The 22879-nt window shown below is 46.4% G+C and overlaps 1 protein-coding gene across 4 annotated transcripts in view; it reads left to right on the top strand.

Annotated features, from left to right (window-relative positions):
* Window positions 1-12948: 12948 nt before the first annotated feature.
* Window positions 12949-22879, top strand: part of LOC119449448 (restin homolog) — a 126077-nt gene continuing 116146 nt past the window's right edge. For 2 of the 4 annotated variants that reach the window (XM_037712625.2, XM_037712624.2), the window contains exons 1-3: window positions 13074-13301; window positions 15812-18124; window positions 21871-22052. In XM_037712625.2, coding sequence (XP_037568553.1) covers window positions 13293-13301; window positions 15812-18124; window positions 21871-22052 — 2504 coding nt within the window. In that variant the 5' untranslated portion in view covers window positions 13074-13292. The other 2 variants (XM_037712626.2, XM_049665207.1) reach the window with 2 other exon arrangements.

The raw sequence follows: 22879 nt of genomic DNA, 5'->3' as shown, positions 1-22879 counted from the left end.
GTACGTCGATGCGCTACAGGTTAACAAGACTAATTTCTAGAACAAAAAGGTGCTCACTGTCGAGTGTCTACAATGGTGAGACGAACAGCAGTGGGACTGATGAGAACAAGAGCAATGAGAAGGATTCAGAAACATATACAAATGATTATGTGAAACATGCCAGTTGTGCACATGCGAAATGTATAGGCGACCAATGAGCGTGTACGTGTACACATTAAATGAAAAATTTTAGTGGTAGACAGGAACTATAGGCATAAATATGTACACTCTTTGACAAAAGTATACAGGTTATGTCGCCTGCGATCGCCATGCTGACTACAGGGTGTTTAATGGAGTTCCTATAGTACGTCATAAATTCCAACGCCATAGGGAATAATAAAAAAAAAAACTCTCCCATTCATCATGCCGAGGTTTGAATATCAGGATCGGTCCCCACGTGAATCACACCACACAGCCGAAATACATGCATATCGTGAAGGAGCGGATACTTTTGACAATTCAAGGCAATAAATTTATATAAATGGCATTGTTGCCAAGAGGCACTTGAGCAATCCGCCCATTAAAACTAGGCTGGCCTAAAAACGAGTTCCGCACGGCCTGCTGAGGCCGACACAAGGGGACAGGACCACTGCCACAGGAATTTCTCTTCGCCAAGGAAGAAGAGCTCTTCCGACAGGAGAGACAAGAACTCAGCCCGCAACCGTACAGATACACGTAGGAAAAAGAGCGCGGCCTGCAGCAACTGCTTAAGCACCAGCAGTAGCAAGCCGTGCGAAGCGACCTCGAGAACAGTGACCAGGCAAATGAAGCTGTTTTACCCACAAGGCCACGGAATCCGGGATGCACGACCCTTCAGAAAACCCGACCAGTGACGCGTTGCCTCAGAACGTGCTGATTCGTCTCATTGAGGAGGCGATTCGGACGTACTAGTCACTCGACCACTCCTCACCGTTCAAGGATGTCGAGAACGCACCCCAGCCGAGGCTCCCCTGGGACGGTCATCTAAAAATAGGTGCGGTTAGTGCGCCCCACGTAAGTGCGCCGCATGTCTTAATTGTCTTAATAGTATTGCAGCATGAGCCAGCGGCTGCTTCAACTATGAACTAAATAGTTGTCCATTCGAAGTAAGGCAAGAACATAATGTCCTGAGCAGGCTGATAATCAAATAGTGAGCGGTGAAGAACCGCAGTGGAAACTGCATATACACACTATTCAATCTATAGAATTCGTGACAATAGACACTATACCCAACTAAGGACACAATGGCCAAGTCAAATTCTCAACTGCGAATAAACTCGCCTGTTATGTACACATCAGCACAGAAGGCGTTACAAAACAAGGGTCGATCCTGAAATGAAGCACGCCTCGTCTTTCGATAAGTTCCTCTCTGCGGCTTGGTATATCACGAACATTTATTCTGTGGCAAATTATAATATTGGCCAGACCAACTAGCTAAAATTAGCATTAGCACAATAACTATATTCGAACAGGGTACGAAAATTCTAAAATTAGGGAAGAATAAACAGAACAATGAAAGGCAGGGGTAACAGAAACTTGATTCAAGAATAAAGAAAACCGCAATTGTGTTCAATACGCGTAACCATATTTACGCAAAACCTTCAATACGTGTAACCTTTATAAAAGCTTCAGTTGAAAATCAATAGCTTTAGCACAAAGTTTACTGAAGGCAGTGGAAACAGAACCGGATAACTTTAGAATGTCAACATGGATTTTCGTAAGGAATACTTCTGCCAATATTATTTATGGGGAAAAAAAGAGGCCAGGTGTATAACATACATGCCAGCGTATCACACCGCGCAGTCAACACAAATGCGCAGGAGAGCCAACAATTGGTAAAAAAAAAAAGACATAGCAAAGTGAAACATGGTGGTATCATGCACGCGAAGGACAACTAACAAGTGTTATAGAAACAATATAAAAGCCTCAGCCATCAAGTACGGCCGACCAAGCGATCGATATTCTGCTCTGTCACATTGTTCTGTCACTGGCCGTTCCGTCACTTTCTCGTGGACTGCTTGCGCTTTTGTTACATCAGTGATGGACCAACAAGGCCCAATCCTCCGCTCTTGTAGAAATCTATCAATACGTTTTCTAAATTTCTCATATTCGCAGGCTAATACAATAACTATACACTTAAAACTCAAAGCCAAAATCGCTTTTCTGTCCAACATCAGACGTACACACCACTGATGTCGAGGTGCACAGTCAAAAAGTCACAAAAGATTTTGCCTGAGGCCTACACACCGTTGACAAACAAATGGCAGCTTGATGTGGAAGATAGCAGTTATTCACAGAAGCCTATATTCACACCCATATTCACAAAATCAGTTAGGCGCCAATCATCGAGGATATGGGCACATATATACATACGTGGCAACGTAAAGGAGCAAAAAAAGAAGTAAGGCTTATTCGCTTATACAAAAAAGAAACACTGAAACCTCGTGAATGAACATTGGAAAGCTATATACCTGAAAGAATGGTACATTTGGGCAAGAATAATTACTAAAGAAAACTGAATAGCATGAAATTACAAAAGGAAAACCAATTGTCAAACAACATCATCAAACAACTTACATCAAACACGCACAATAAAGTCGTATACAAATAAATATTTCGTAAAACATGTGGAAAAAAAAAAAGGAAATAAACGAGGGCCATTTCAAACGCTATCTTCGCATGGTCAAGGCAACTGCCGCCTTGTAACTTAACATCCGCGTACCCGCTTGAATAACTCCGTTGTGCGGCGAAGTAAAGCTCTTTTTGTGAAAGATCGAGTGACACAAATCATTGCCGTCTATTGATAAAGGCGCATTAATTAACGCTGCAGCTGCGTTTTATCGCGTCGAAGAGCCAGAGGATTAGTTTTCCGAGGCTACGCAGGGACTTGGAAAACGCTATATACCCAGCGTGGCAAGCCTTGACCAATGTTATAGACATCGGTTCATGCCGTTTCCGTTCGCACGTGCAGCTCTTCTTGCGCGGACGCGATGTTTTGCAAATGAGCGCCACAGCGTTTTACATATGCTCGACAGAACTGGCTCGCCCAGTCGGCATTGAGAAAGCTGTACGTTCGATCTCTTAGGACTCGCGACCTTGACCGAACGACTGCCATCCGCTATACACAGGTCATTGATAAGCGGACGGAAACATGGCTGACGCATATCACCCTTTATGGTTTTTTTTTTTTTTTTTTTTTTTGTCCTCTTCCAGACATGTCGACTTAATTCACCAATTAAGTTCCCGCCCTCTTTCAAAAATAGCCCTGAAGAATCCTCGCGAAAAAGGAGAGGAAAAGAGATAATTTATAAAATACACATGAGAAACACTCTCTCAGCAGAGAACGTATTGAACACGTATTCAGAATTATATGCAGAGTTACAGAAAGCTAAATTGTATTTGCTGCAGCGGTGTTCAGGGACGAAAGTCACAAGAAAGTGCTTAGACGTGCCGGGATAAGGACCGACCAAACGACAGGCTATCAACAATTAATTATGGACAATAAGTAAGTTGTACTCATTTCATTCATTCCTTCATTCATGCATTCATTCATTCAGTCATTTCAGATGTGTTCGTTCACTCCCTCTCGCTTCGCCGTGTGTTTTTCTCACTCATGCGTCACGCTCCAACGACACGGGGTGTGTCATCGTATCTCTTCATTTTTTTTTTTTTTCCTTCTGCTTATCGTTTCTTCCACCTTCTGTTTTTCTTCTCCTGCTCTCACGGCGCAGCGATGCGATCGTCTGCCAACACATGCCCGGGCACATAACTGTCAAGGCTTGCTTCCTATCTGCCGTCGTTAGTCAGGTTTTAGGTTAGCGTACCCGCTGTTGCGATGCATGCTATACGGGACAACTAAGTGCAGCGGCAGTGGACGTGTATCGTGGCAAACTCTGGCGACAGAAACCTTGAAACTGGTGCGATATGTTTTAGTTTTATTTATTTATTTATTTAGGGATATTTCTTCTTGTCATCTTGCCCAATCAGACAGTTCTCAGTTTCGTCGTCTTTCTTTCTTTCAAAATATCGTAGATCAAAGTGAAGGCGCTAACTCAAATTCCCTTTTCTTGAGCTGTCTTATTTTAGACCGACCCTCAACAGGAGGTATGTTACATAGTTTTGAGGTCATCATCATTATCCTATTTTCCATTAATGTAACTAATTATGCGGAACATTATTGATTTCAGCTATATGAAGCGTTATTCACTGATCGTCACACCAATTCCCGCCAACGCCGTGCGGCGACCGTCCTCTGTCCGTCAGTGCCTGTCTTCGAGGAGCTACGCATGGTTCAAGAAATCCGCACAGGCAGACGAATGGAGGTTTGCAGGTAGTGAAAGAATGGAGAATGGAACTTTGCAGGTAGTGAGAGAAGCGTGTGTACATACTGATGTGTTCCTTGAAATGTGTCTATTAAAGATTTGAAGTCCTGAGACAATATATCGTTGACTTCGCCTGAACGCCGCATTCTCTAATAGCGACCTGTACCACCTTGGACTGATGATGTTGATGATTTATTGGAATCCCTTTTGAAAGTGGGTGGTGGCAAGTGGTCAACTAGCCTGTTTGAGTTCAAGGGCTGCAGAAGATAGCGCCAACCTATCCCCTTTCCCAACGAACCACTTAGTAGTTAATCAGGTATGCTATACATGGTTTTAATTCTAGCATTTTTTGTATACATCTCCTTAATCTTTTTTTCTATTCCCCAAAACTTCTCTATCTACCTTGTACCGCTGTCTATACAGGCGCTTTGATTTCTCGTAGAAGTAATGGCCGCCTCATCGAGTTGTTTAGATCAAGGATTATAATTGTGCTATCTGCCACAGGCAATTAAAAAAAATTGGTGCAGCTAAAATCAAATACCCTGTATATTTCTATAGCGGTTCCAGTCGTATCAATATCTTTCCTGCTTTTTTTCCCCCAATACACCAAGGTTATGGAAGATGTGCGTTACCTGCGGGTCTCACTGGGTAAATACCTTCGCGTTCCATTAGGATGTGCTGAGTGGTCTCCGGATTTTTGATGCAGAAGATACATGCCTCATCTTCTTGTGAATATTTTCTACGGTATGTTTTTGTCCTTAGGCAACCAGCTCGAGCCTCAAATAGCAACCCACTGCCATATGTGTTATCGTACAGACTTTCCCTTCTAATTTCTTTCTTCCCATTCTTGTAAATATGCATGGTAATACTTGTTTCCATTCTCTACATCCAATTCACTATGTCTATCTCTCTTACTTTCTTTCTGATTACTCCTGGTTGTCTATTTTCAGTTTGAATTATCCTGTACTTGGTTGAGGGCCAGCTTTCTCGGCCGCTTCCTCCATTCAAGGGATGTGAAATGCGCGCCGCGTAGTGTCGATACCGGTGCTTACTCTTCGGTAAGCACAGGTATCCTGTGTTCCTGGGTCTTTCTTCAAAATTAATTTTGGGTGGACCACCTTTCTTCGGACCACCTTTCTTTTGGACTGACCACCGTATTGTGGTGACTGTGGTGCGTAAGAAACTGTGGAATGCATTTTGCGGAAATGTCCAGGTTAGAGAGAGGAAAGATGTTGCTTCGGTAGAATTGGCTCAGCTTCCCGGGAACGACTAGATCTAGGAAGAATACAACGTCCTATGCCTTCTCCTTCAAAGCAACGGGAAGCTTTAAATTTTCTTTTTATACATCGGCTTAACTGAGAAGCTCTACCATGTTTACATCAACACCATGACCTTTGTCTCACCTACATACCATGATCATATATTTTCTTGCCGTTTTTTTTTTTTTTTTCCTTTTCCGCCCACCTCCTCCCAGGGCATTTCTGTCCCCGATCCTGTTCCCTATAGTATAATGTATATGCCCAGAGTAGCGTCACTATGGTAGCGTCTAGGCGCCTAAATACACGCTGGCAGAATTATCTGTATTTCAATAAAGAGATTACTATTTGTCTTTCTCTTTCTCTGAAGCCTGTAATAAACTAAAGAATTTGTCGAGAAAACTTGGATTGCATTTGAACATCCTGGCAGGCATTTAGAGCTTTGCTCTCAGTTCAGTTGAAGCTGTTCTGGATGTGTGCCTACGAAGAATCAGCACAAATCTACTGAAGTTTCTCAAAGAATGGTAAAACAGACGAGTTATAGCAGTATTTGCGAAATATCGCCAATGATATTAATTTGCATAACCAAAGGAAATATATTGAACACAACAAGAAAAAATCGACGGAAACGTAGCAGAATTTGCATATTGACGTAACTAGAAAGACACCTCGATATGCGCATAGTGCAGTCGAACCCGGATATACCGAACGCACATATAACGAATTATTGTGTATATAACGAACAACAGTAAAATCCCCTTTAAAATTTTTGTATAAAATCTTTATTTTATATATCGAATTCCCTATATATTGAACTTTTTTGGGATCCCCTTCAGATTTGGTGTATCCGGGGTTCGACTGTACCTTCCTCTAAAACACTCGTAAAACATACGAGTTAAAGCAGTCAGTGCAAAATATCATGCATAATATTCTATTGCATCTCAACAGAAAGTATATTGCCGACAACGAAAAGCCTATAGAAACACAACAGAAACGACGAGGAAGAACAGACGAGACGACCGAGCGCCCTCCTCGGCGCGCTATCGTCTATCTTCGCGGTGCCATAGAGAAGTTTGGGGGGGGGGGGGGGGGGGGGGTGTCCCGCAAACACAAACACGAGCAGGCCAGCGCACTAACGACTGCCGCCGTGCACGCACAGGCAGCAGCCAGCTATCCGGGCGCGCGCCCAGCTCGCTCGCTGGGCACTTTACCTCGTTGGCGCGCGCTGACCCCCATAGGGGGTCCCTCCTCCGGCTAAGCAGCAGCAGCAGCGCACACGTGCACTGGTCCGTGTATCCCGTTCCGCGACACCGCGCTCACGTGGCAGGAACCAACAGCGGCTCCCCGTGCCAAGTCGGCTGTCGCCGCAGCATCGTCTCGACGCTGCGTCGACCCAGGCCGCAGTCGCCGTTGTCTTGTGTTGTTCGACCGTGCACCGTCGAGTGAGCCGGGCGACCTTGCCGAGTGCGACTGTGACTTCTTGTTCTTGGATCGGTGATGCGAGCTCTTCGGCGATGTGCACGCGTTCCAATCAGCGCACTTTGACTTGCATGGAGCGCAAGAGGATGTGTCGGGTGAGGTGAGAATCAAAGAAGAAATCAGATGGATGTATGGATCTCCGCGAATGATTGGTTTCTAGGAATTGATGGTTGCGTTAATCGTGATTAATACATTTAATGGGAGTGCTACGCGTTATCACCGGGGCCCTTTTCACAAGAGCTTGGTGGCTGGAGAGGGTTTTGCGAAAAGGGGTGTGGGAAGGAGGTGGAGTGACTTGTCCACTGGTGAGCCTTCTGGTCCTGGACACCTCTACTGCGGCATTCATCTAGAATTCTGTTGGTGCGACCACCGCTTTCTGCATTGTTGTTACGTATATTCATCGCGATCGATGCGTTTGACGCGAGCCAAACGAGGGGCAAGTGTGCTCTACACGTTCGCTTGTCTGCGGGTTTATTCGAGTCCAAGTGACCGTCCTCCACAAGAGCGTGTCCGAGAGAATTACGTTTTTAAGCGAAAGCTTCAAACTCTGATGAAGTTGGATGTCTTTGTAAGCGCAGTCTTCTCCGATCTCGATTTCTCTTTTGATTTCGTGCATGTTTATCGACACAGTCTAATAAGTCAATGACTGATGACTAAGGAAAGAGAAAGAAGGGGAAGGCCAATGTTAGGACCAGCTGACTGCGTACGCATTATGTTACTGAGGTAGAGGAATTTAAGGATAAGATTTACATATTAGCGATTAATCGTGCGAGAAATACTAATCAACGTCCAGCTGGTCCCTTTTGGAGTACGAACCTCCTTCCTTCCTCCCTTTCTTGTAGCGGACGCAGATTTTGTCGGCAGTGCCAATCAAAGGCAGATTTCGCAATGATGCTCACAAGTACAAAGCCTCACCATTGCTCGAATCTTTGTTTTTGTATAATGTGCCTTTTTTGATCAGACGGCCAGAGAAACGGTGCCATTTGATCAATCACGAACTGTTCTTATGCCTGAGAGCGACATGTTCAGTTTGGCCGCTGATTAGCTGATGTGTGCTCCGTGTTACCTCCTCTGTGCATTGCGACTCTGGAGGCCTTCAAAGATGGCGTTCGCCACGTTCGTCGTTATGCCGGACAATCGTCACCACTATCTATCTATCTATCTATCTATCTATCTATCTATCTATCTATCTATCTATCTATCTATCTATCTATCTATCTATCTATCTATCTATCTATCTATCTATCTATCTATCTATCTATCTATCTATCTATCTATATATATATATATATCTATTTTATCCCGCCTGCCTGCCTTTAAGGGACACTGGCGAGAGGCGTTTATTTAGGTAAATATGCAGTAAACATAAAGGTGGTGATTACATAGTCCTTACAACATACAGATTGCGAAACGGTGCATTTCGTGTGCGAACATGGTAAAGAGCAAACTATGGTCGTGATCAAGACTGTTAGTGAGACAGTCGGGGGAAAAAAAAGTAGGGAAAAGCTGACACAAAAAGTAGGAGAAAGAAAGGTAGACTAAAAAAAAAAATGCATGACAGTGGTTTCTTGTGTTGACCGGACTGAAGTAGGTATACTGAGTAAATCTCCCAATTTATCTGGGCGGCGCTCGTTCGACAATTGCACCAAGCAGTCGATTCTATTCAACTACCACTATAATGTGGCACAAGTTGGTGAAATATTGTTTTGGTGGATTCAGTACGTGTGTTCGTCCAGACACTATCAGCTTAGAACATATTATAAAGACTAAAGGAAGCATGATTTGAGTCTAAAATGTATTTTATTCGGAAAGTCGCCGTGCAGCTTATGAATTAGGGAAAGGCGATTGGTCTTGCGATGGAGAGACAAAGGCGGTTGACCGAGGAGCAATGTAAGGCGTTTAACAATAAAGATATGGTTAACTGCTCCAACGTAATGCTTCTGAACCCAGTTTTGAAGCTCCTTTAATATGCGCAAGGTACGCCTGACTGAGGCCACCAGATTTTGAATTGTTTCTGATATTTTGATATATATTTCGGCATAATCTCGGTGGAAACTGCAGATAAGCGTCTTGTGCGCTAGCTATCGAATGGAAGAAGCAGATAAAGAAAGAGGTCTAAAATGAACGCAGAGTGGTTTCGAACTATCAGCAGCAAGTTTCAGAACGTGATCAGGCTAGCTTGATTCTCTCATTATAACTTAGATGTTATTTTTTTTAAACGCGAGCACCAGCTGTCTACCTTGTATATACATGTATCACTGAAGTACCATAGTGACTGTATAAAAATTATGGGCTTTTACGTGCCAAAACCACAATCTGAGTATGAGGCACGCCGTAGTGGGGGACTCAAGGATAATTTGGACTACCTGAGGGTCTTTCACGTTCACCTAAATCTAAGTACACGGACGGGTGTTTTCGCATTTCGCCCCCATCGAAATGCGGCCGCCGTGGGTGGGATTCGATCCCGCGACCTCGTGCTTAGCAGCCCAACAACATAGCCACTAAGCAACCACGGCTGGTACTATAATGACTGTTAGTCGAGTAACATTGCGCTCATCAACAGCGCAGTCACCTACGAAAAGGCACATAGGTTGACAGAACTTCGCATCTGTGCACTTCATTTCCCCATCTACGCTCCCTCTCTCTTGCTCTCTCTCACTCTCCAATTTTTTCGACATCTTTTTTTCTTTTTTTTTTTTTTTGCTAGCGGTCAATGACAGCCTTTGTACATTCTTGCAGCGCTTTAGACAATAATTAGGGTGCAACGAGAAACAAAAGAAAAAGCCTCCGACTGCGCGTTTTTACCCGGTTTTATCTTCTCTTATCTCCGAGGGGAGCTCAGCATTGAGTGCCAAAAGCAAGCTGTCTCTCACGCTGAACCTTTGTTCGCCCGCTGTACCTCCTACCTCTTTGGTGGCCGTGAGAGCGGATCGCTGCCATTTCGCAGTCATCAACTGGTCGTGTTGCTGCTTTCTTCTAGATGTCCCGGATAATTAATATAATTAGTTAACCAAAAAAAGTGTGCTAATAGGTGCCGTATTGGACTACGTTGTTACGGGGCATCCCCCTTTTATATATATATATATATATATATATATATATATATATATATATATATATATATATATTGTTACGCGAAGAACGAGTCAGTAAGACGGGCAACTATTTACAGGTTGTATTTACAACAGCGGTTGCAGCGCTGACCGGTTAGGTTCACAGCGCGAGCCCAGCTCGTTCTTCCTCTTCTTTTCTCGAGTGATGGCGCCCGCGCGCCTCGGTCAAACAATCAAATACCACACGCGTGTAGCAATATATATATATATATATATATATATATATATATATATATATATATCCGTTATTTTTTCGGTTTGCCTTTTACAGGAGCACTACGTGATAGTGCTATCTTCTGCTCCGCCGACCCCTTACATAACAGATTAGATAGGAAGTAGAATAATGGAGGTGGAAAAAAAAATCAGGAAAGCGGTCATCTGACCCTCCCTTCTTTTAGCTCATTTCTTTCTTATCTCCCAGCAGATCAACAGTTCGATAGAAGCACGCGCTGCAGACGCTGCACCTGGCGCATTACGTACCGGTATCTCTACAGGCTCCGCGACAGAAAAAGGTATGGAAAGACGTTCCATGTGCTTCAAGTTGCCCGCGTTCGTGCTTTGCGTCGGCGATTCGAGAGCGCCGCTTGTCGCCTGAAGAGCAGACCAGGCAGCTCGCGTGCCTAATCGCGTTGGTACGTGCTCTCCAGACTCCAGCGGCGCTGCTTTTATACTCTTCACAGGCGCCTGCTGCAGGCGTCTTTGTTGCGGCGTCGAGGCCGCATGTAGCAGCGGGGTCATCCGTTAAATGAGTAAAAGAGCTGCATTGTCTGTCAAGGTCAATATTGCCGGGTGCACATTTCAAATACCATGTCAAACGAGCGCCGCGCTCTTTCTCAGTAGAATCGTGCAGCGATTTGTACACTATACAGTAGTACTGAGTCGCAAGTGCACCACATAAAATAACACCGCGTTCCAACAGTAAACGTTAGTTGAGTGAGTGTTGACCCACTATTTGAGCTTTACGCCGTCATCTGCTCGCCGCAGTGAACAGCAGACGACTTTACACGTGGGTGCAGAGCGCCTCAGTGGAACGCTGCACTCCGATTGGCTCACACTAGCTCTAGAGCTCTGCACGGTACTAATGGGACTAAAAATAAACCTGATTGCGTAACATTTTTTTTTTTTCGTTTACTTAATTTAGAAGCCCCTTTACAGTTGTAGGGGAGCGTCCGTATGCTCAGTCCGAAGTGTGTCACATAAGAGGGACCGGCCATCGTGAGGCCCAGTTAAAAGAAGAGGAAAACAAAGATAATTCATGAACAGCCAGACGACGTCACCGGCATAAATGCGCAAGGCCGCCGCGCTTATATACCTGCGGAAGATCATTTCGCGTCTGCTAGACGGAAACGCGGTTACACCTGGTTCTTCTCTTTCTTTTTTTATCTCTCTCCTTCTGTCTTTGTGTAGTTATACTTTTCCTGGAAAGGAAGGTCTCCACCCGCGCGCCTCGCGATGCGCTGGTTGTATTTCAGGTTACACAAGAGCCAGAGGCGTAGTTGGCGTAGCGAGAGCATCGTCGGCCAAACGTACGTACGTGCGTACGTAGTACGCATACGTGCCGCGCCATCCCTGCGGCGCTAAGTAGGTCGAGTCTGGCCCGCGCTTTGCGACCATAAAAGAAAGGAAACGAACACACAAACGGCAGGCACAAAATAAAGGCGAGCTGTCATGCTTCAGTTCGCAGTCAGCAAGCCGCGGATGAAGAGAGGGGAGCCTAATTGCCGGCGCCACATGGCACCGCAACGCGATATACCGGCCTGGGAAAAAATTAAGGGCCGTGCGCAATGCGAAAGTAATCGCTACGTTTCGGAGAGTTGCCCGATCGCGGCAGCGAGTGTTTCAGACGGATTACTGTGCACGTTATCAAAACGGAGGGAAGGATATATGACATAACATTAGACAGCCGGAGTTGCATCATCAGTCTTATTCATCCCGCACAAGACAACCTCGCTGGGGGAGTCCACTGTTTATGATGTATATGCTGTACTGAAGCTTAATTGGGCGCACCGCTTTGCTCGAACGCTTTCCGGTTACCGTTGACATAAGGGTTCAGAAATGTTGGAAATACAAAAAAAAAAAAAATGAAAACGAAAAAAAAAAAATCAGGTATGAGAAACACGGTGAACTTTCGTCGTTAGGCTAGACGGAGAAGCAACTGGTTATTCTGCATATGGAGACACAGCTGAATTTGGGTTCGCAACTCGTCCGTTACGCCAGCGCCTGCCTAGATAAGGCAATGCCCGCGATTAACAATCCCACATGGATCTGAAGATTCAATTATTGCGCGGCGACAAAAATCGTCAATTAAGGCACGTATAGCCGCCTCTCGCGGTGTGACACGCGCACAGTGTACTACGAAATTCGTTGTCTTTTATGTAACAGCGCTGCTGTGAGGGGTGACGCGACCCGTACACTGTGGAGAAAAGAACGAAGCCTTTGTGCAAATGATAGTGCGGAGACCATTCGTCTCAACCTGCTTCGCTGAGCACGGAGACCCTCTGCAGCCGACTCGGCAGGCGCTCTCTCTCATTGAGCGCCTAAATCCTACCTAAGCCCAATTATGTTAGTGGCAAGTTCCGTGAGAAGTAAAAATATATCGTGTCTAAATAAGATAGATTATAATATATTTCTTGTATCTAGATTGTTTAGTGTCGAAGTAGATTGTCATAAAAAGCTGCGACAGTGACGAACTTATTCTTACGTCGGGTGCGTTGCAACGCCTTGCGCAAGGAACAGCGGTAGCTTTTAGCAACTACGCGCATTGATTCATACCCAGAAGTCCTTGCGCGCCTACTGACTGCACCAGCAGCGCCTCCGCTCCCGCCACCTGCCTCCTCGCTGTGCCTGCGTCTGTGCCATCAGCCTCTCCACAGGGTAAAGAAAAGAAAAAAGAAACATAACGCAAAAAATGTCGAAGAAAGCATCGCAAGACGCGTAGCGACGTACGCGTATTGCTTGTGTGGCAACGATGTGTGCGCTGTAACTTGTTTCGCTCGCCTCCCTCGAAGCTGCGAGGCGAATTAATTGCCGTTACGTCTTGAATATGTGTCCGTGAGGTGTTTCGATTCGCGCGGGAGTCGGAGGATACCGTTGATCCGACCGCAATGGCAGAGGTGAGTGGAGTCGGCGCCGATAGCAGTGTCCGCTGCACACACGCTCCGTTATCACATGTTGGTGCTCACACGCGCCGTTGTTTTTCGCTGAACGTCTTCGGGTGAGAGCTGGCGTGGCCCCGGACCGTCGTTTGTTGCTACGCCATTTGGGTTTTCCTCTCTCGAAACTATAATACTGCCTGTCCTCACGAACATGCCTGCACGGCGCATCGTATCATCAACGGGAACGTCGCTACCCGCTGCAGATTCCTTGTCCAGCGTTCGCGGGTTCTTTTTCCTTGTTTTACGCAGCGTTAGCTTTAACAACGTGTAGTTATATGTGTAAGTATGTGTGTAGGATTATCAAAAGTTGAAACAAGGTCTGTTTTTGGGGGGTGTGGCACCGGCGACTGAGTGGGAACGCCTGCTGCTTGGCGGTGCCGAACATACGTTGAGATCGTGCGTCACACGAAATCTATAATCCGGTGTTTGAATGGCACTCGCGAGGCTGTGATTGCAAGGCGGTGATGGTTGTGTCTTAGGTGATATTCCTCAACTGCTCTTCATTTTAATTATCCGTACGATGTCCTTTTATTTCTGGGCGAGAGCGGCCCGGTTGTCGACCGCGCGGCTTCGTGCACGGAGCCCCGCGTCACGCCGATCAATAGTATGTCGCCTAGCTGACTCCGCTATAGGTTCATGAGTCGTAACGTTACGGGTCTTCCTATAGGCATGCACTGTCTAATGCAGTTGTGCCTGTGCTTACAGTGACCTCGAAATACAGAATACTGCACACGAACGCGCTTTTCCGATCCTTCGATGAAACCGGGATCGACGAACCAAAACTTATTTCTACCTGATTGCCGGGCGCAGGGTTCTGCCTGATAGCTTATATACACTGTGGCTGGACTGGTCTGTACCAAGGTCTGGACATAGACTTCGGAAGCATCCTGATGGTTTAGTACATAGAGGTGACACCCAGGTCGTAACCGTGGTCACCCGCCGCGGTGGCAGCTATCGTCGCGGGATCAAATCCCGGCCGCGGCGGCCGCATTTCGATGGGGGCGAAATGCAAAAACGCCCGTGTTCCGTGCATTGGGGGCACCTTAAAGATCCCCCGGTGGTCCAAATTTCCGGAGTCCCCCCCCACTACGGCGTGCCTCATAATCAGGTCGTGGTTTTGGCACGTAGAACCCCATAATTTAATTCAATTTAATTTTAACAAGTGATTGTTTGATACACTGTAGTGTTGTAATTCGCTGGTTCACCGCGTGGCTAGTGAAGTACCGTTTCTTTACCTCATTTTGAGTAAAAGCCGTTTAACCTCTCGTTTTACACGGACGTGGAAACTGACAGTGTGCTTGTGTGCAACGTACGAGCTGCACAACGCACTTATTGCTTCGGGGAAGTAACAAACGTGCGCGAAATGTCAAATAAATAACACTCCCGTCGAAGACGGCGCGCTAGTGCGCGCTTTCGGTGCGATAAGGTGCTCCCGCGGAGCCTTTTGCTCTTCCTTGGTGCTCTTACAGGTCGAACCAAAAATTGTTTGGAAGATACTGCTTTAGAACCAAATAACCAGAATAAACAATGATCCCTAGCAGCTGCATGCGTGCCGTTGCGGTTGACACCGCGGGCAAACCTCTTTTTCGCGACTGTGTTCTTGGATCTTAGATATATGTGTATAACGCGCGCTCTTAATTTTTAAGTTTATTTTTCGTGTCCATCGCACTACACGATCTGCACGTATGCGTTAAACGGCACACCTTTCCCTTCTAAGACAGGCCGTAGTAACTTGCGCCTCGCCTCGCACGTCGTATTGTTCGCTGCGTGTGCGGCCAGCCGCACATCTTTATTCTTCCACTGGCAGGCCATTTAGCTGTCTGCTTTTAAATATTTGCTTGTTCTAAACTAGCACATCTCTCCGCGTGCTCTTGTGGATTTGTTTAATGTTGTTCTCTTTCACTTTTTAACCTCCTTCTCTTCTAAAACGTTTGGAGAGCGAAGAGCTAACTGCATGCATAGCGCCGTGGCGAGAGCGACACTGCGGGCTCCCACAAATGTGGGTCAGGAGTGCCTGCTCTCCTCCGGAGTTGGCGCGAGAGAGGGGGAAAACCCGAAATGGATGTGAGAAAGGGTCATGTGGATGGGGTGGAACACGTTGAGAAATGAAAGGGCCCAAGCGAAGGGCGGGTGCGTGTGTTTATTTTGGTGGTGGCTCGGAGGACCCTGTTTCCTTTTCTGATTGGAGAGGAGGACACCGCCTTGAGAGAACAGGAAAAACGCTTCTCCGCGGTAGGTTCAGAGCAGTGGCTGTACACCACTTCTGCTGACAGGCAGCATGTGTCTTCTGGGATGGGTGTGTGAATTGTGCAGTCCTCCATGTGTGGCCTGAGTGCTTCGGGTGTGTTGTGCAACCCTTGATTACTACAGTGCTTGCAACAGGATTGGAAGTGCGTGTTGGGTGGCTATTGAGCCTGTGTTCACCTAGAAACCCATCTTTCTTTCTTTTTTCTTTTTTTAATTCTCAGGGTCACAGGCCTGACACTGGACAGCAGAGGAGCTCCAAGATTGCCCGTTTCATTCCAAGACCTCAGCGTGTCATTGCCAAGAAACTAGAGGACTTCACAGCACTCCTCCCCAAAGCCACTTTAAACCTTCCGCCAGAACCAGAGCCACTTCCACAGCCGACTTCCTTTTCATTAAATCATCAGAGTACAGAAGCACCAGTTGATGAGGCATTCAGAAGAACCCACAAGTATCTCAAGATTGGTGATCGTGTGTCTATAGGAGACTCGAAACACGGCGTACTTCGATACTATGGAGAGACGCACTTTGCTGAAGGAGTATTGTGTGGTGTTGAGCTTGATGACGCAGCAGGTGGAAAGCACAGTGGCATTGTTGATGGGGTAGCCTATTTTGCATGCCGTCCGAACCATGGTATCTTTGTGCCAGAGTCGAAAGTGAAACTGCGTGGCCAGCAGTCAGTGCGAACACTACCCGAGTTATCTTCACAGGCTCAGACAGAAAATGAACAGCCAGCAGTTAGGCCGAAAAGTGCATCCCTTCTGTCACGTCTCCCAAAGCTCGGGTTCTCAGGCAGGGCGTCAAAATCAAGGCAGAAAGAAATAGATACAACAGAGGAAGTTGATGAGCTTCGCATTTATGTCACGGGTCGCAGTACTGAGGCACCGTCATATTCAGCCGACCATGCACCATTATGGAGAGACGCAACTGCAACTTGTTCCCCAGACAGTGATTCTGATGACTATGATCATCGAGACTCATCATTACATGATCGTGTGAGTCCAGAGGTTCTTCAGGAACTTCGCTCTGCACTGATGAGTGAACTACCCCCACAGCAACCAGCTCCTGATCCAAGTGCTGCACCAAAAAACACTCTTTCCCCCATTCATGAGAATTCTGACGAAGTTGAAAGCAGGTGTGCTAAGAAAACTCTTTCGCAGAGCCCAGAAGGAGCTGTTGGGGGTGTTGACTTTCTCTCTCCAATTGCCGAAATCATGGATGAGATGGATGATGGTTCAAAGCAAGATAGCCTGGGAATACTAACGGATGGCGCTATGAGAGATATTGCTGTCTCTGTTGATGGACAATCGTACCAAGGGGTTCTCCCAAATTCATTTTCTATAGATGATGTGGCTGACATCGTGGATGAAGAACAGCTAGACGAGGGGGACGGGGAGCCTTGTGCTGCATCCACCACATTCAAGCCTAGTGACCCCCTTACTGACGACAACATTCCAATGATAAGTAGTAATGTTTTGCGAATATTGCAGTATAATTTCCCCGACCAAGTAGACTACCTCAACACGGTTATGGCTCGCAGTGGAGCCATCATAACCAATGAACCTTCCCCACTTAGTCATACTATGTCTGAGACTCCCTCTTCGGCGACTGCCGACCTTAATTCTGATGAATCCAGCATGAAAAAGACATCCGACAGTCTCGAATGCTCATCCGGGTTTGCGACCAGCATTGGTTCTGTGGAGTGCGAGCTTCCAAGTGCAGCTGATGCACTGACCGCAGTCAACCTGAGCAGCCTGCAGGGCGAGGATGGAACCAGGCCCAAGCGACCCACGTCTGCCTACACTGTGCGCAGCACAGACACCGGCTTCCAGGGTGACTCCGAAATGGAGAACCAGAGTGAAGCAGGGACTGCAGTGAGCCCGTGTGAAGACAAGATGATGCGGTGGTCCACCTGCAGCAGCCAAGATAGTGGCGCCGTCTCTGAGTCGGAGTTTCAGAGACGAAATCTCCATCCGGACTGCTGCCCGGACTGTGGCCGTGTCCCCTCGCCTGCCGGGAAGCACCTGCCATCTCTCCGTCTGCAGGCACCAGTGTCCAAGGATCCCATGTTGGCCGTGAAGCAAGATGAAGCGGGCGCAGTGCAGGAACAGTTCACTAGTGAACCAGAAGTTGTGCATGCCGCTGGAGAACGAGAAGTGACCTGTGAGGAGGGCAGTAGTCCGGATGCACACCCTGCCGAGGTGGGTGAAAGCCAAGCCAACGAACCTGAGACTGAAACTAAAGACACCGATGACATTGACACGGAAAAGCCAGTGGCTGAGCCTGACGAAGCTAAGGTTGCTGCCATGGAGAAGGTGGGCAAAGCAGAAAAGACGACATTGAAGAGAGTCCCCATTTCCTTTCCAAAGCCAGCACCAAAGGTAGTGGTCTCTAAAGTGAAGGCAATGATTGAAGCAGGCAAAACGGAAAGTGAAGAGCCAGCAAAGAAAATTGTAAGGCAACCAAAGAAAGGTCGGTGGGATGACGTCACTTCAAAATTGGCCGCCAGCATGGCTGATGACAAGGCGAAACCAAAGGTAAGCATAGAGCTCTTGTTGGTTTGACCAACCTATCCAGCATATGTTTTCAAGTAGTGCACTGTGACTATGAGGATATGTGACTGTTAAGCATGACACTGCCTGGACAGTTTAGTGCTGTTATGCAGAAAACGGGCATAATAATCATGGAAGCTTAGGTACGCTGGCTGCCAACCAAGAGAACCACTTTCTATAAGGTTTGTAACTTTTGTATAATGCAGACATAACAAATAGGCACTGAAATGGGAGATGTGCTTTTTGGAATGCATCTTAAGCTGAACTGCATGGAGCTCAGAATACATTTATTAAGTGCACATGTACTGTGAACAGCTTGGGGTTGCTTGCACTTAGGTTTACTCTCTGTGGACTTTATTCTCAAGAGCTTGTACTGAGATCTACACACAGCTGTTGCGTACGTGCTTTCTTGAATGCTTGTAGCTGCATTGCGAGTACCTGCTGATGTCGGACATGAGGCAGGACCATTCTAGAAGTGTCAGCGCAGTTTAGGAAGCAGTGCTCATGGTTTCACCATACCTGTTCATTGTGCTGCATTTCGATTGAATCATGTGAAATGTGTATCATGAAACACTGGCAGATGCAGCTTAGAAAATGGCCCATTAATAAAATATAAGCCGTGCTTACGCTTGTCGTAGTGTAGTTATTAATGCACATCTCTAAAAACATTATTTTTATATTACCTTTTAGCCTCATGTCGTATTATTTGCTTACTGCATAGACAAAAGACAGAGTATTACACACTACACTAACACACTATTTAGCAATATGTGTTCATGATCAGCATCTGTGTTGGTCGCCCTTGAAATGCACGAAGACTGTGTTTGCAGGGAGAGAGATTTGTTTTTGTTTGGGTAGTATTAGTGGTGCGGTATATAATTTGAATGTTGCAGAACATGATCTTGAGGTAAACTGTTGAGAGGACCCTGTGCAAGCTATTATGCTTTAATAATACATATGTAGCAAGCAAGTGGTGTAGCAGAAGGACGGCATTTATGTAAAGTAAATGTAACTATTTGGCTCATAGAGTCATGCTGATAACAAGTATCTCTGTTTCTGATCACAGCAGCTGAGTTCTGATGGAACTGGAATGAAAAAATGCCTGTATGCTTCAATCGTGGTGGTTATTAAAGGGAAGGCTGAAGAAACATTAAGGTGGGCTTGAGTGGTCGGTTACACTTACAGAATTGCAAACAGGCCAGTTTTACCATGAAGAAAGGATTGATACGTCAGAAAGGACGTTAAAGTGAAAGATGTGTGGAGCTAACACCTTTAAATTTTTGTATGATGTCCTGATGATGATGTCATAGATTTTGACAGCAGCCTGTGTCTGATCTGTGTCTAGTTAACTCTTGACTATTGCAAAATATGGTAATGTCGCATTTTAAATTAACCGAAAACGCAGCCTGCTAACTTCTGTGGGCCCCTCTTGGATTGAAAAAGCCCAAATGCTAAAAAAAAAAAAGGAAAGAAACGGAAATTTTTTTATCTTGCCATAAAATATGCACTCAAAATGAGAAAGAAAAGTTTGAATTTAATTCTCTTCATTAATGTGCAGTTTCTTTTGGTGAAGAATGTGCAGATGGTCCAAAGAAGTGGTCTAGCAGTCTCGATTGATTTATGGCATATTTTACTGGTCATTTTAATGAGCACCCCAGCAGTGCTTGAAAGGTCATGTAAGAGGGCAACTAAGCTTTACTGTGCCTACAAGAAGGGTCAAACAGGGATAACAAAGCATGAATGACACTTATTTGGCCCAGTTCATTCTGCAATACAGCTTTTTGGTAGTACTGCCAAAATGCTCTGAAATGGCCACTCGAACGTGCTTTGGTGTTTTGCATTGCTATCCATTTAAAAACACCAAGGTGGTCAAAATTAATCTGGAGGTGTCTCCAATATTCCTCATAGCCCATTTGTTGCTTTGGCTTGTTAAAGATGGCTATAAATGAGGAAGTACTATATTGCACCAAATTAGGAACAACATTTTTATATGAATTACTGTATTCATAAGTAAGTTATGCACAATGTACAACACGCTTGAAGAGATCGCAGAAGCGCAGGAGAGGGCGCAGTATGCCAGGCTGTCCACCACCCAAGCGGGTAGGAGCATCCTGCGGGAGCTGAGCATTCCTCCCGCGGAAATCGAGTCCCGCTTCTGCGGTCTCTCTCGGGAACAGCGGGAACGCATTGTCGTCGTTCCAATTTCACGCAACGTTCATCCTGAACACAACGTGGATCGGAGACGAGCTAGGGCCAAGGCTCTCCTGGACAAGGCTCGGGAACAGGCTCAGGATTGCTGTTTTGTTGATGCTGCCCGGTACCTCGACGGGACGGTGTTCGTAGCGGTGGGCATCGATCACGATAGGAAAATCCCAAACTCTGCGACTGTTCGAACGAAGTCGGCCGAGGTGGCGGAGCAGGTGGCCATAGCCCTGACCCTGCTGGACAACAGAAGGACCACGATCTACAGCGACTCGCGGATGGCTGTCCGAGCTTTCGCCAAGGGCACCGTTTCGGAGCAGGTCCTGCGCATTCTGCGGGACAAGGACATCAAGTTGCACACGATCATCTGGTTCCCTGCACACATGGGGCAGATCGAGGGCGACCCGCCCAACCTCAATGAGTCGGCCGACAGAGTTGCACGAGGAGTCGTTGACTGCATAGCTACCGGGTGGCGCGGCGCTGAAGTTATGGACAATCGGGACCCTCCCTCCTCATATAACGAACTTACCAAACATTTTTGCATAGGACGGAGACGATATCCTCCACCACATAGGAAACTAGGCAGACCACAGGCGTTAACATGCAGATTACTCCAGGTAGGGGCATACCCCAAACCCGCATTGTTACACAGAATCTATCCAGAGATACAATCGACCAATGTTTGCGAGCTATGCTCCGACCTAGCTGACTTGGAACGTATGCTCTGGCGGTGCCCCGCGTTATGCAACGGCGACGATGTCACATCGTCCAAATGGGAGGCTGCCTTAAGCAGCCCCGATCTTGAAGCATAGCTATGGGCTGTCCATCGGGCCCGCGACGCAGCAGAGAGGCTCGGCCTTTCTGTACCGACGTGGGAGCGGCCCGCTACGTGCTGACGCGCATTCCGAGGGACTGAAATAAAGTTTTATCGTACCATACCATACTGTATTCGTAAGGGCCACCTGTCACACAAGGCACCACACCTCCACTTTCATGGTCAAAAACAAGTTTGGAGAACGAATGTTTCACCAAAGATCACTTGCATCAACTTTTCCACTAGAGCAGTTAAAGCTGAATGATTTCAACCGTGAAAGTCGTGAATCAGTGAATGCAAGTTTCCCAAATAAACAATTGGTTACTGAATAGTTAATTCCAGCGAGCGTTCCCTGAATGTCCCCATGATGTCCTGTGGCCTGTTGTGAACACCTGTGAACCCCTACTCTAAAGCGCTGCAGAAGCAGCAGCATGTGCCTTTGCGCTCGTGCACAACTGTGCAGAGGAGATGCCCTCTCCTCCGGTGGGAAGGTCTGTGTTCTTCATAACAGCCATTGTGTAATATGTAGTGTCAGCAGCTAGTCCAAATCATGACTCATATGAGAACTGCTCCAGGCCAAGATTTTGAAAATAATTTGGGGTGTTACATACAATATATGACAATCGAGGCAAACAGGTGAATGCATAACTGCATTAACAAATGTTGTTCAATGTTATCTTGCTTTCTTACTGATTTTATCCTTCCTGTAATGCAGGTGAAAGAGGTGAAGAGCAAGGTCTTCACCAACCTGGAAGGAGCCAAGCAGCAGGCCACCCGGCCCACTGCTCTGCCGCCCACCCTCCGCAAGACGGGGCGCTGCAGCACATCCTCCAGGGGCAGTGTTCGAACTGAGGCTGATGCTGCGACGCCAACAAGTGAACGCCACCACGACTCACCGTGAGTCCGTGTTCTTTCCTTAAAACAGAAAGAGGTAGGCTTGAATGGCCTAGGCTGCTGTACTGTTTCATACTTGGCAGGCAGCGCTGCGGCAGCTATGCAAGCAGCGCAGTCATAAAGTCTCGCTCCATGCGATTCACAGTGTGGTCATTTTTATCCTGCAATGCCTTCTACCAAATAACTACTATAATATTACAACTTCAACTTGTGGGCGTAAGGCTCTGTCAAATCACATATTATTTGTGCACCATAGTGGTCCCAGTATGTGAGGTACTATGGTTTTGGATGTGAGTGCAAGCGTTGCTCTGCGACCTCAGCTTGCCGCAATAATGACAGGATGCCAAAATAACACTCATTTGGTTGTAAATAGGTTCAGATCTGCGATGCCTTTCACGTGATAATTACGCCATATATGGCGACATAGAGAATGCTGTATTGAATTGCATGACGCACGCTTATATCCTTTCATATGTAATGCATTATTTTTTGGTTGTGAATGCTAGCAGTGGGAGAAGTCTGCACAAAGGATTGCGAATCGGGCAAGTAGCAGTACATGGCAAAACTAAGATACAGAAAGAGAAAAAGACGAGACAAGCACTTTCTGGCAACTGAAGCTTTATTGGAAATGAAATGTGGCATAAACAGTATGAAAAAAGAAAGAAAAAGAAAAAAATAACGCGGAAAAAAAAAAGAACAGTGAAACATCAGTGTGAGTCAATTATACAGAAGATTACACAGGCAAGTTGCGAGCAGTCGAGGAATGCTATCTGCCCTTTGTCGAAGTGGTAGAAGGCTGGCTAGCACATGTGCTTTGCTTTTTCAAAATC

Source organism: Dermacentor silvarum, chromosome 4, assembly GCF_013339745.2.
Source record: "Dermacentor silvarum isolate Dsil-2018 chromosome 4, BIME_Dsil_1.4, whole genome shotgun sequence".
NCBI classification, from domain to species: domain Eukaryota; kingdom Metazoa; phylum Arthropoda; class Arachnida; order Ixodida; family Ixodidae; genus Dermacentor; species Dermacentor silvarum.
Note: the sequence above shows the minus strand (reverse complement) of the source record. Positions and strands in the feature narration are given on the sequence as shown.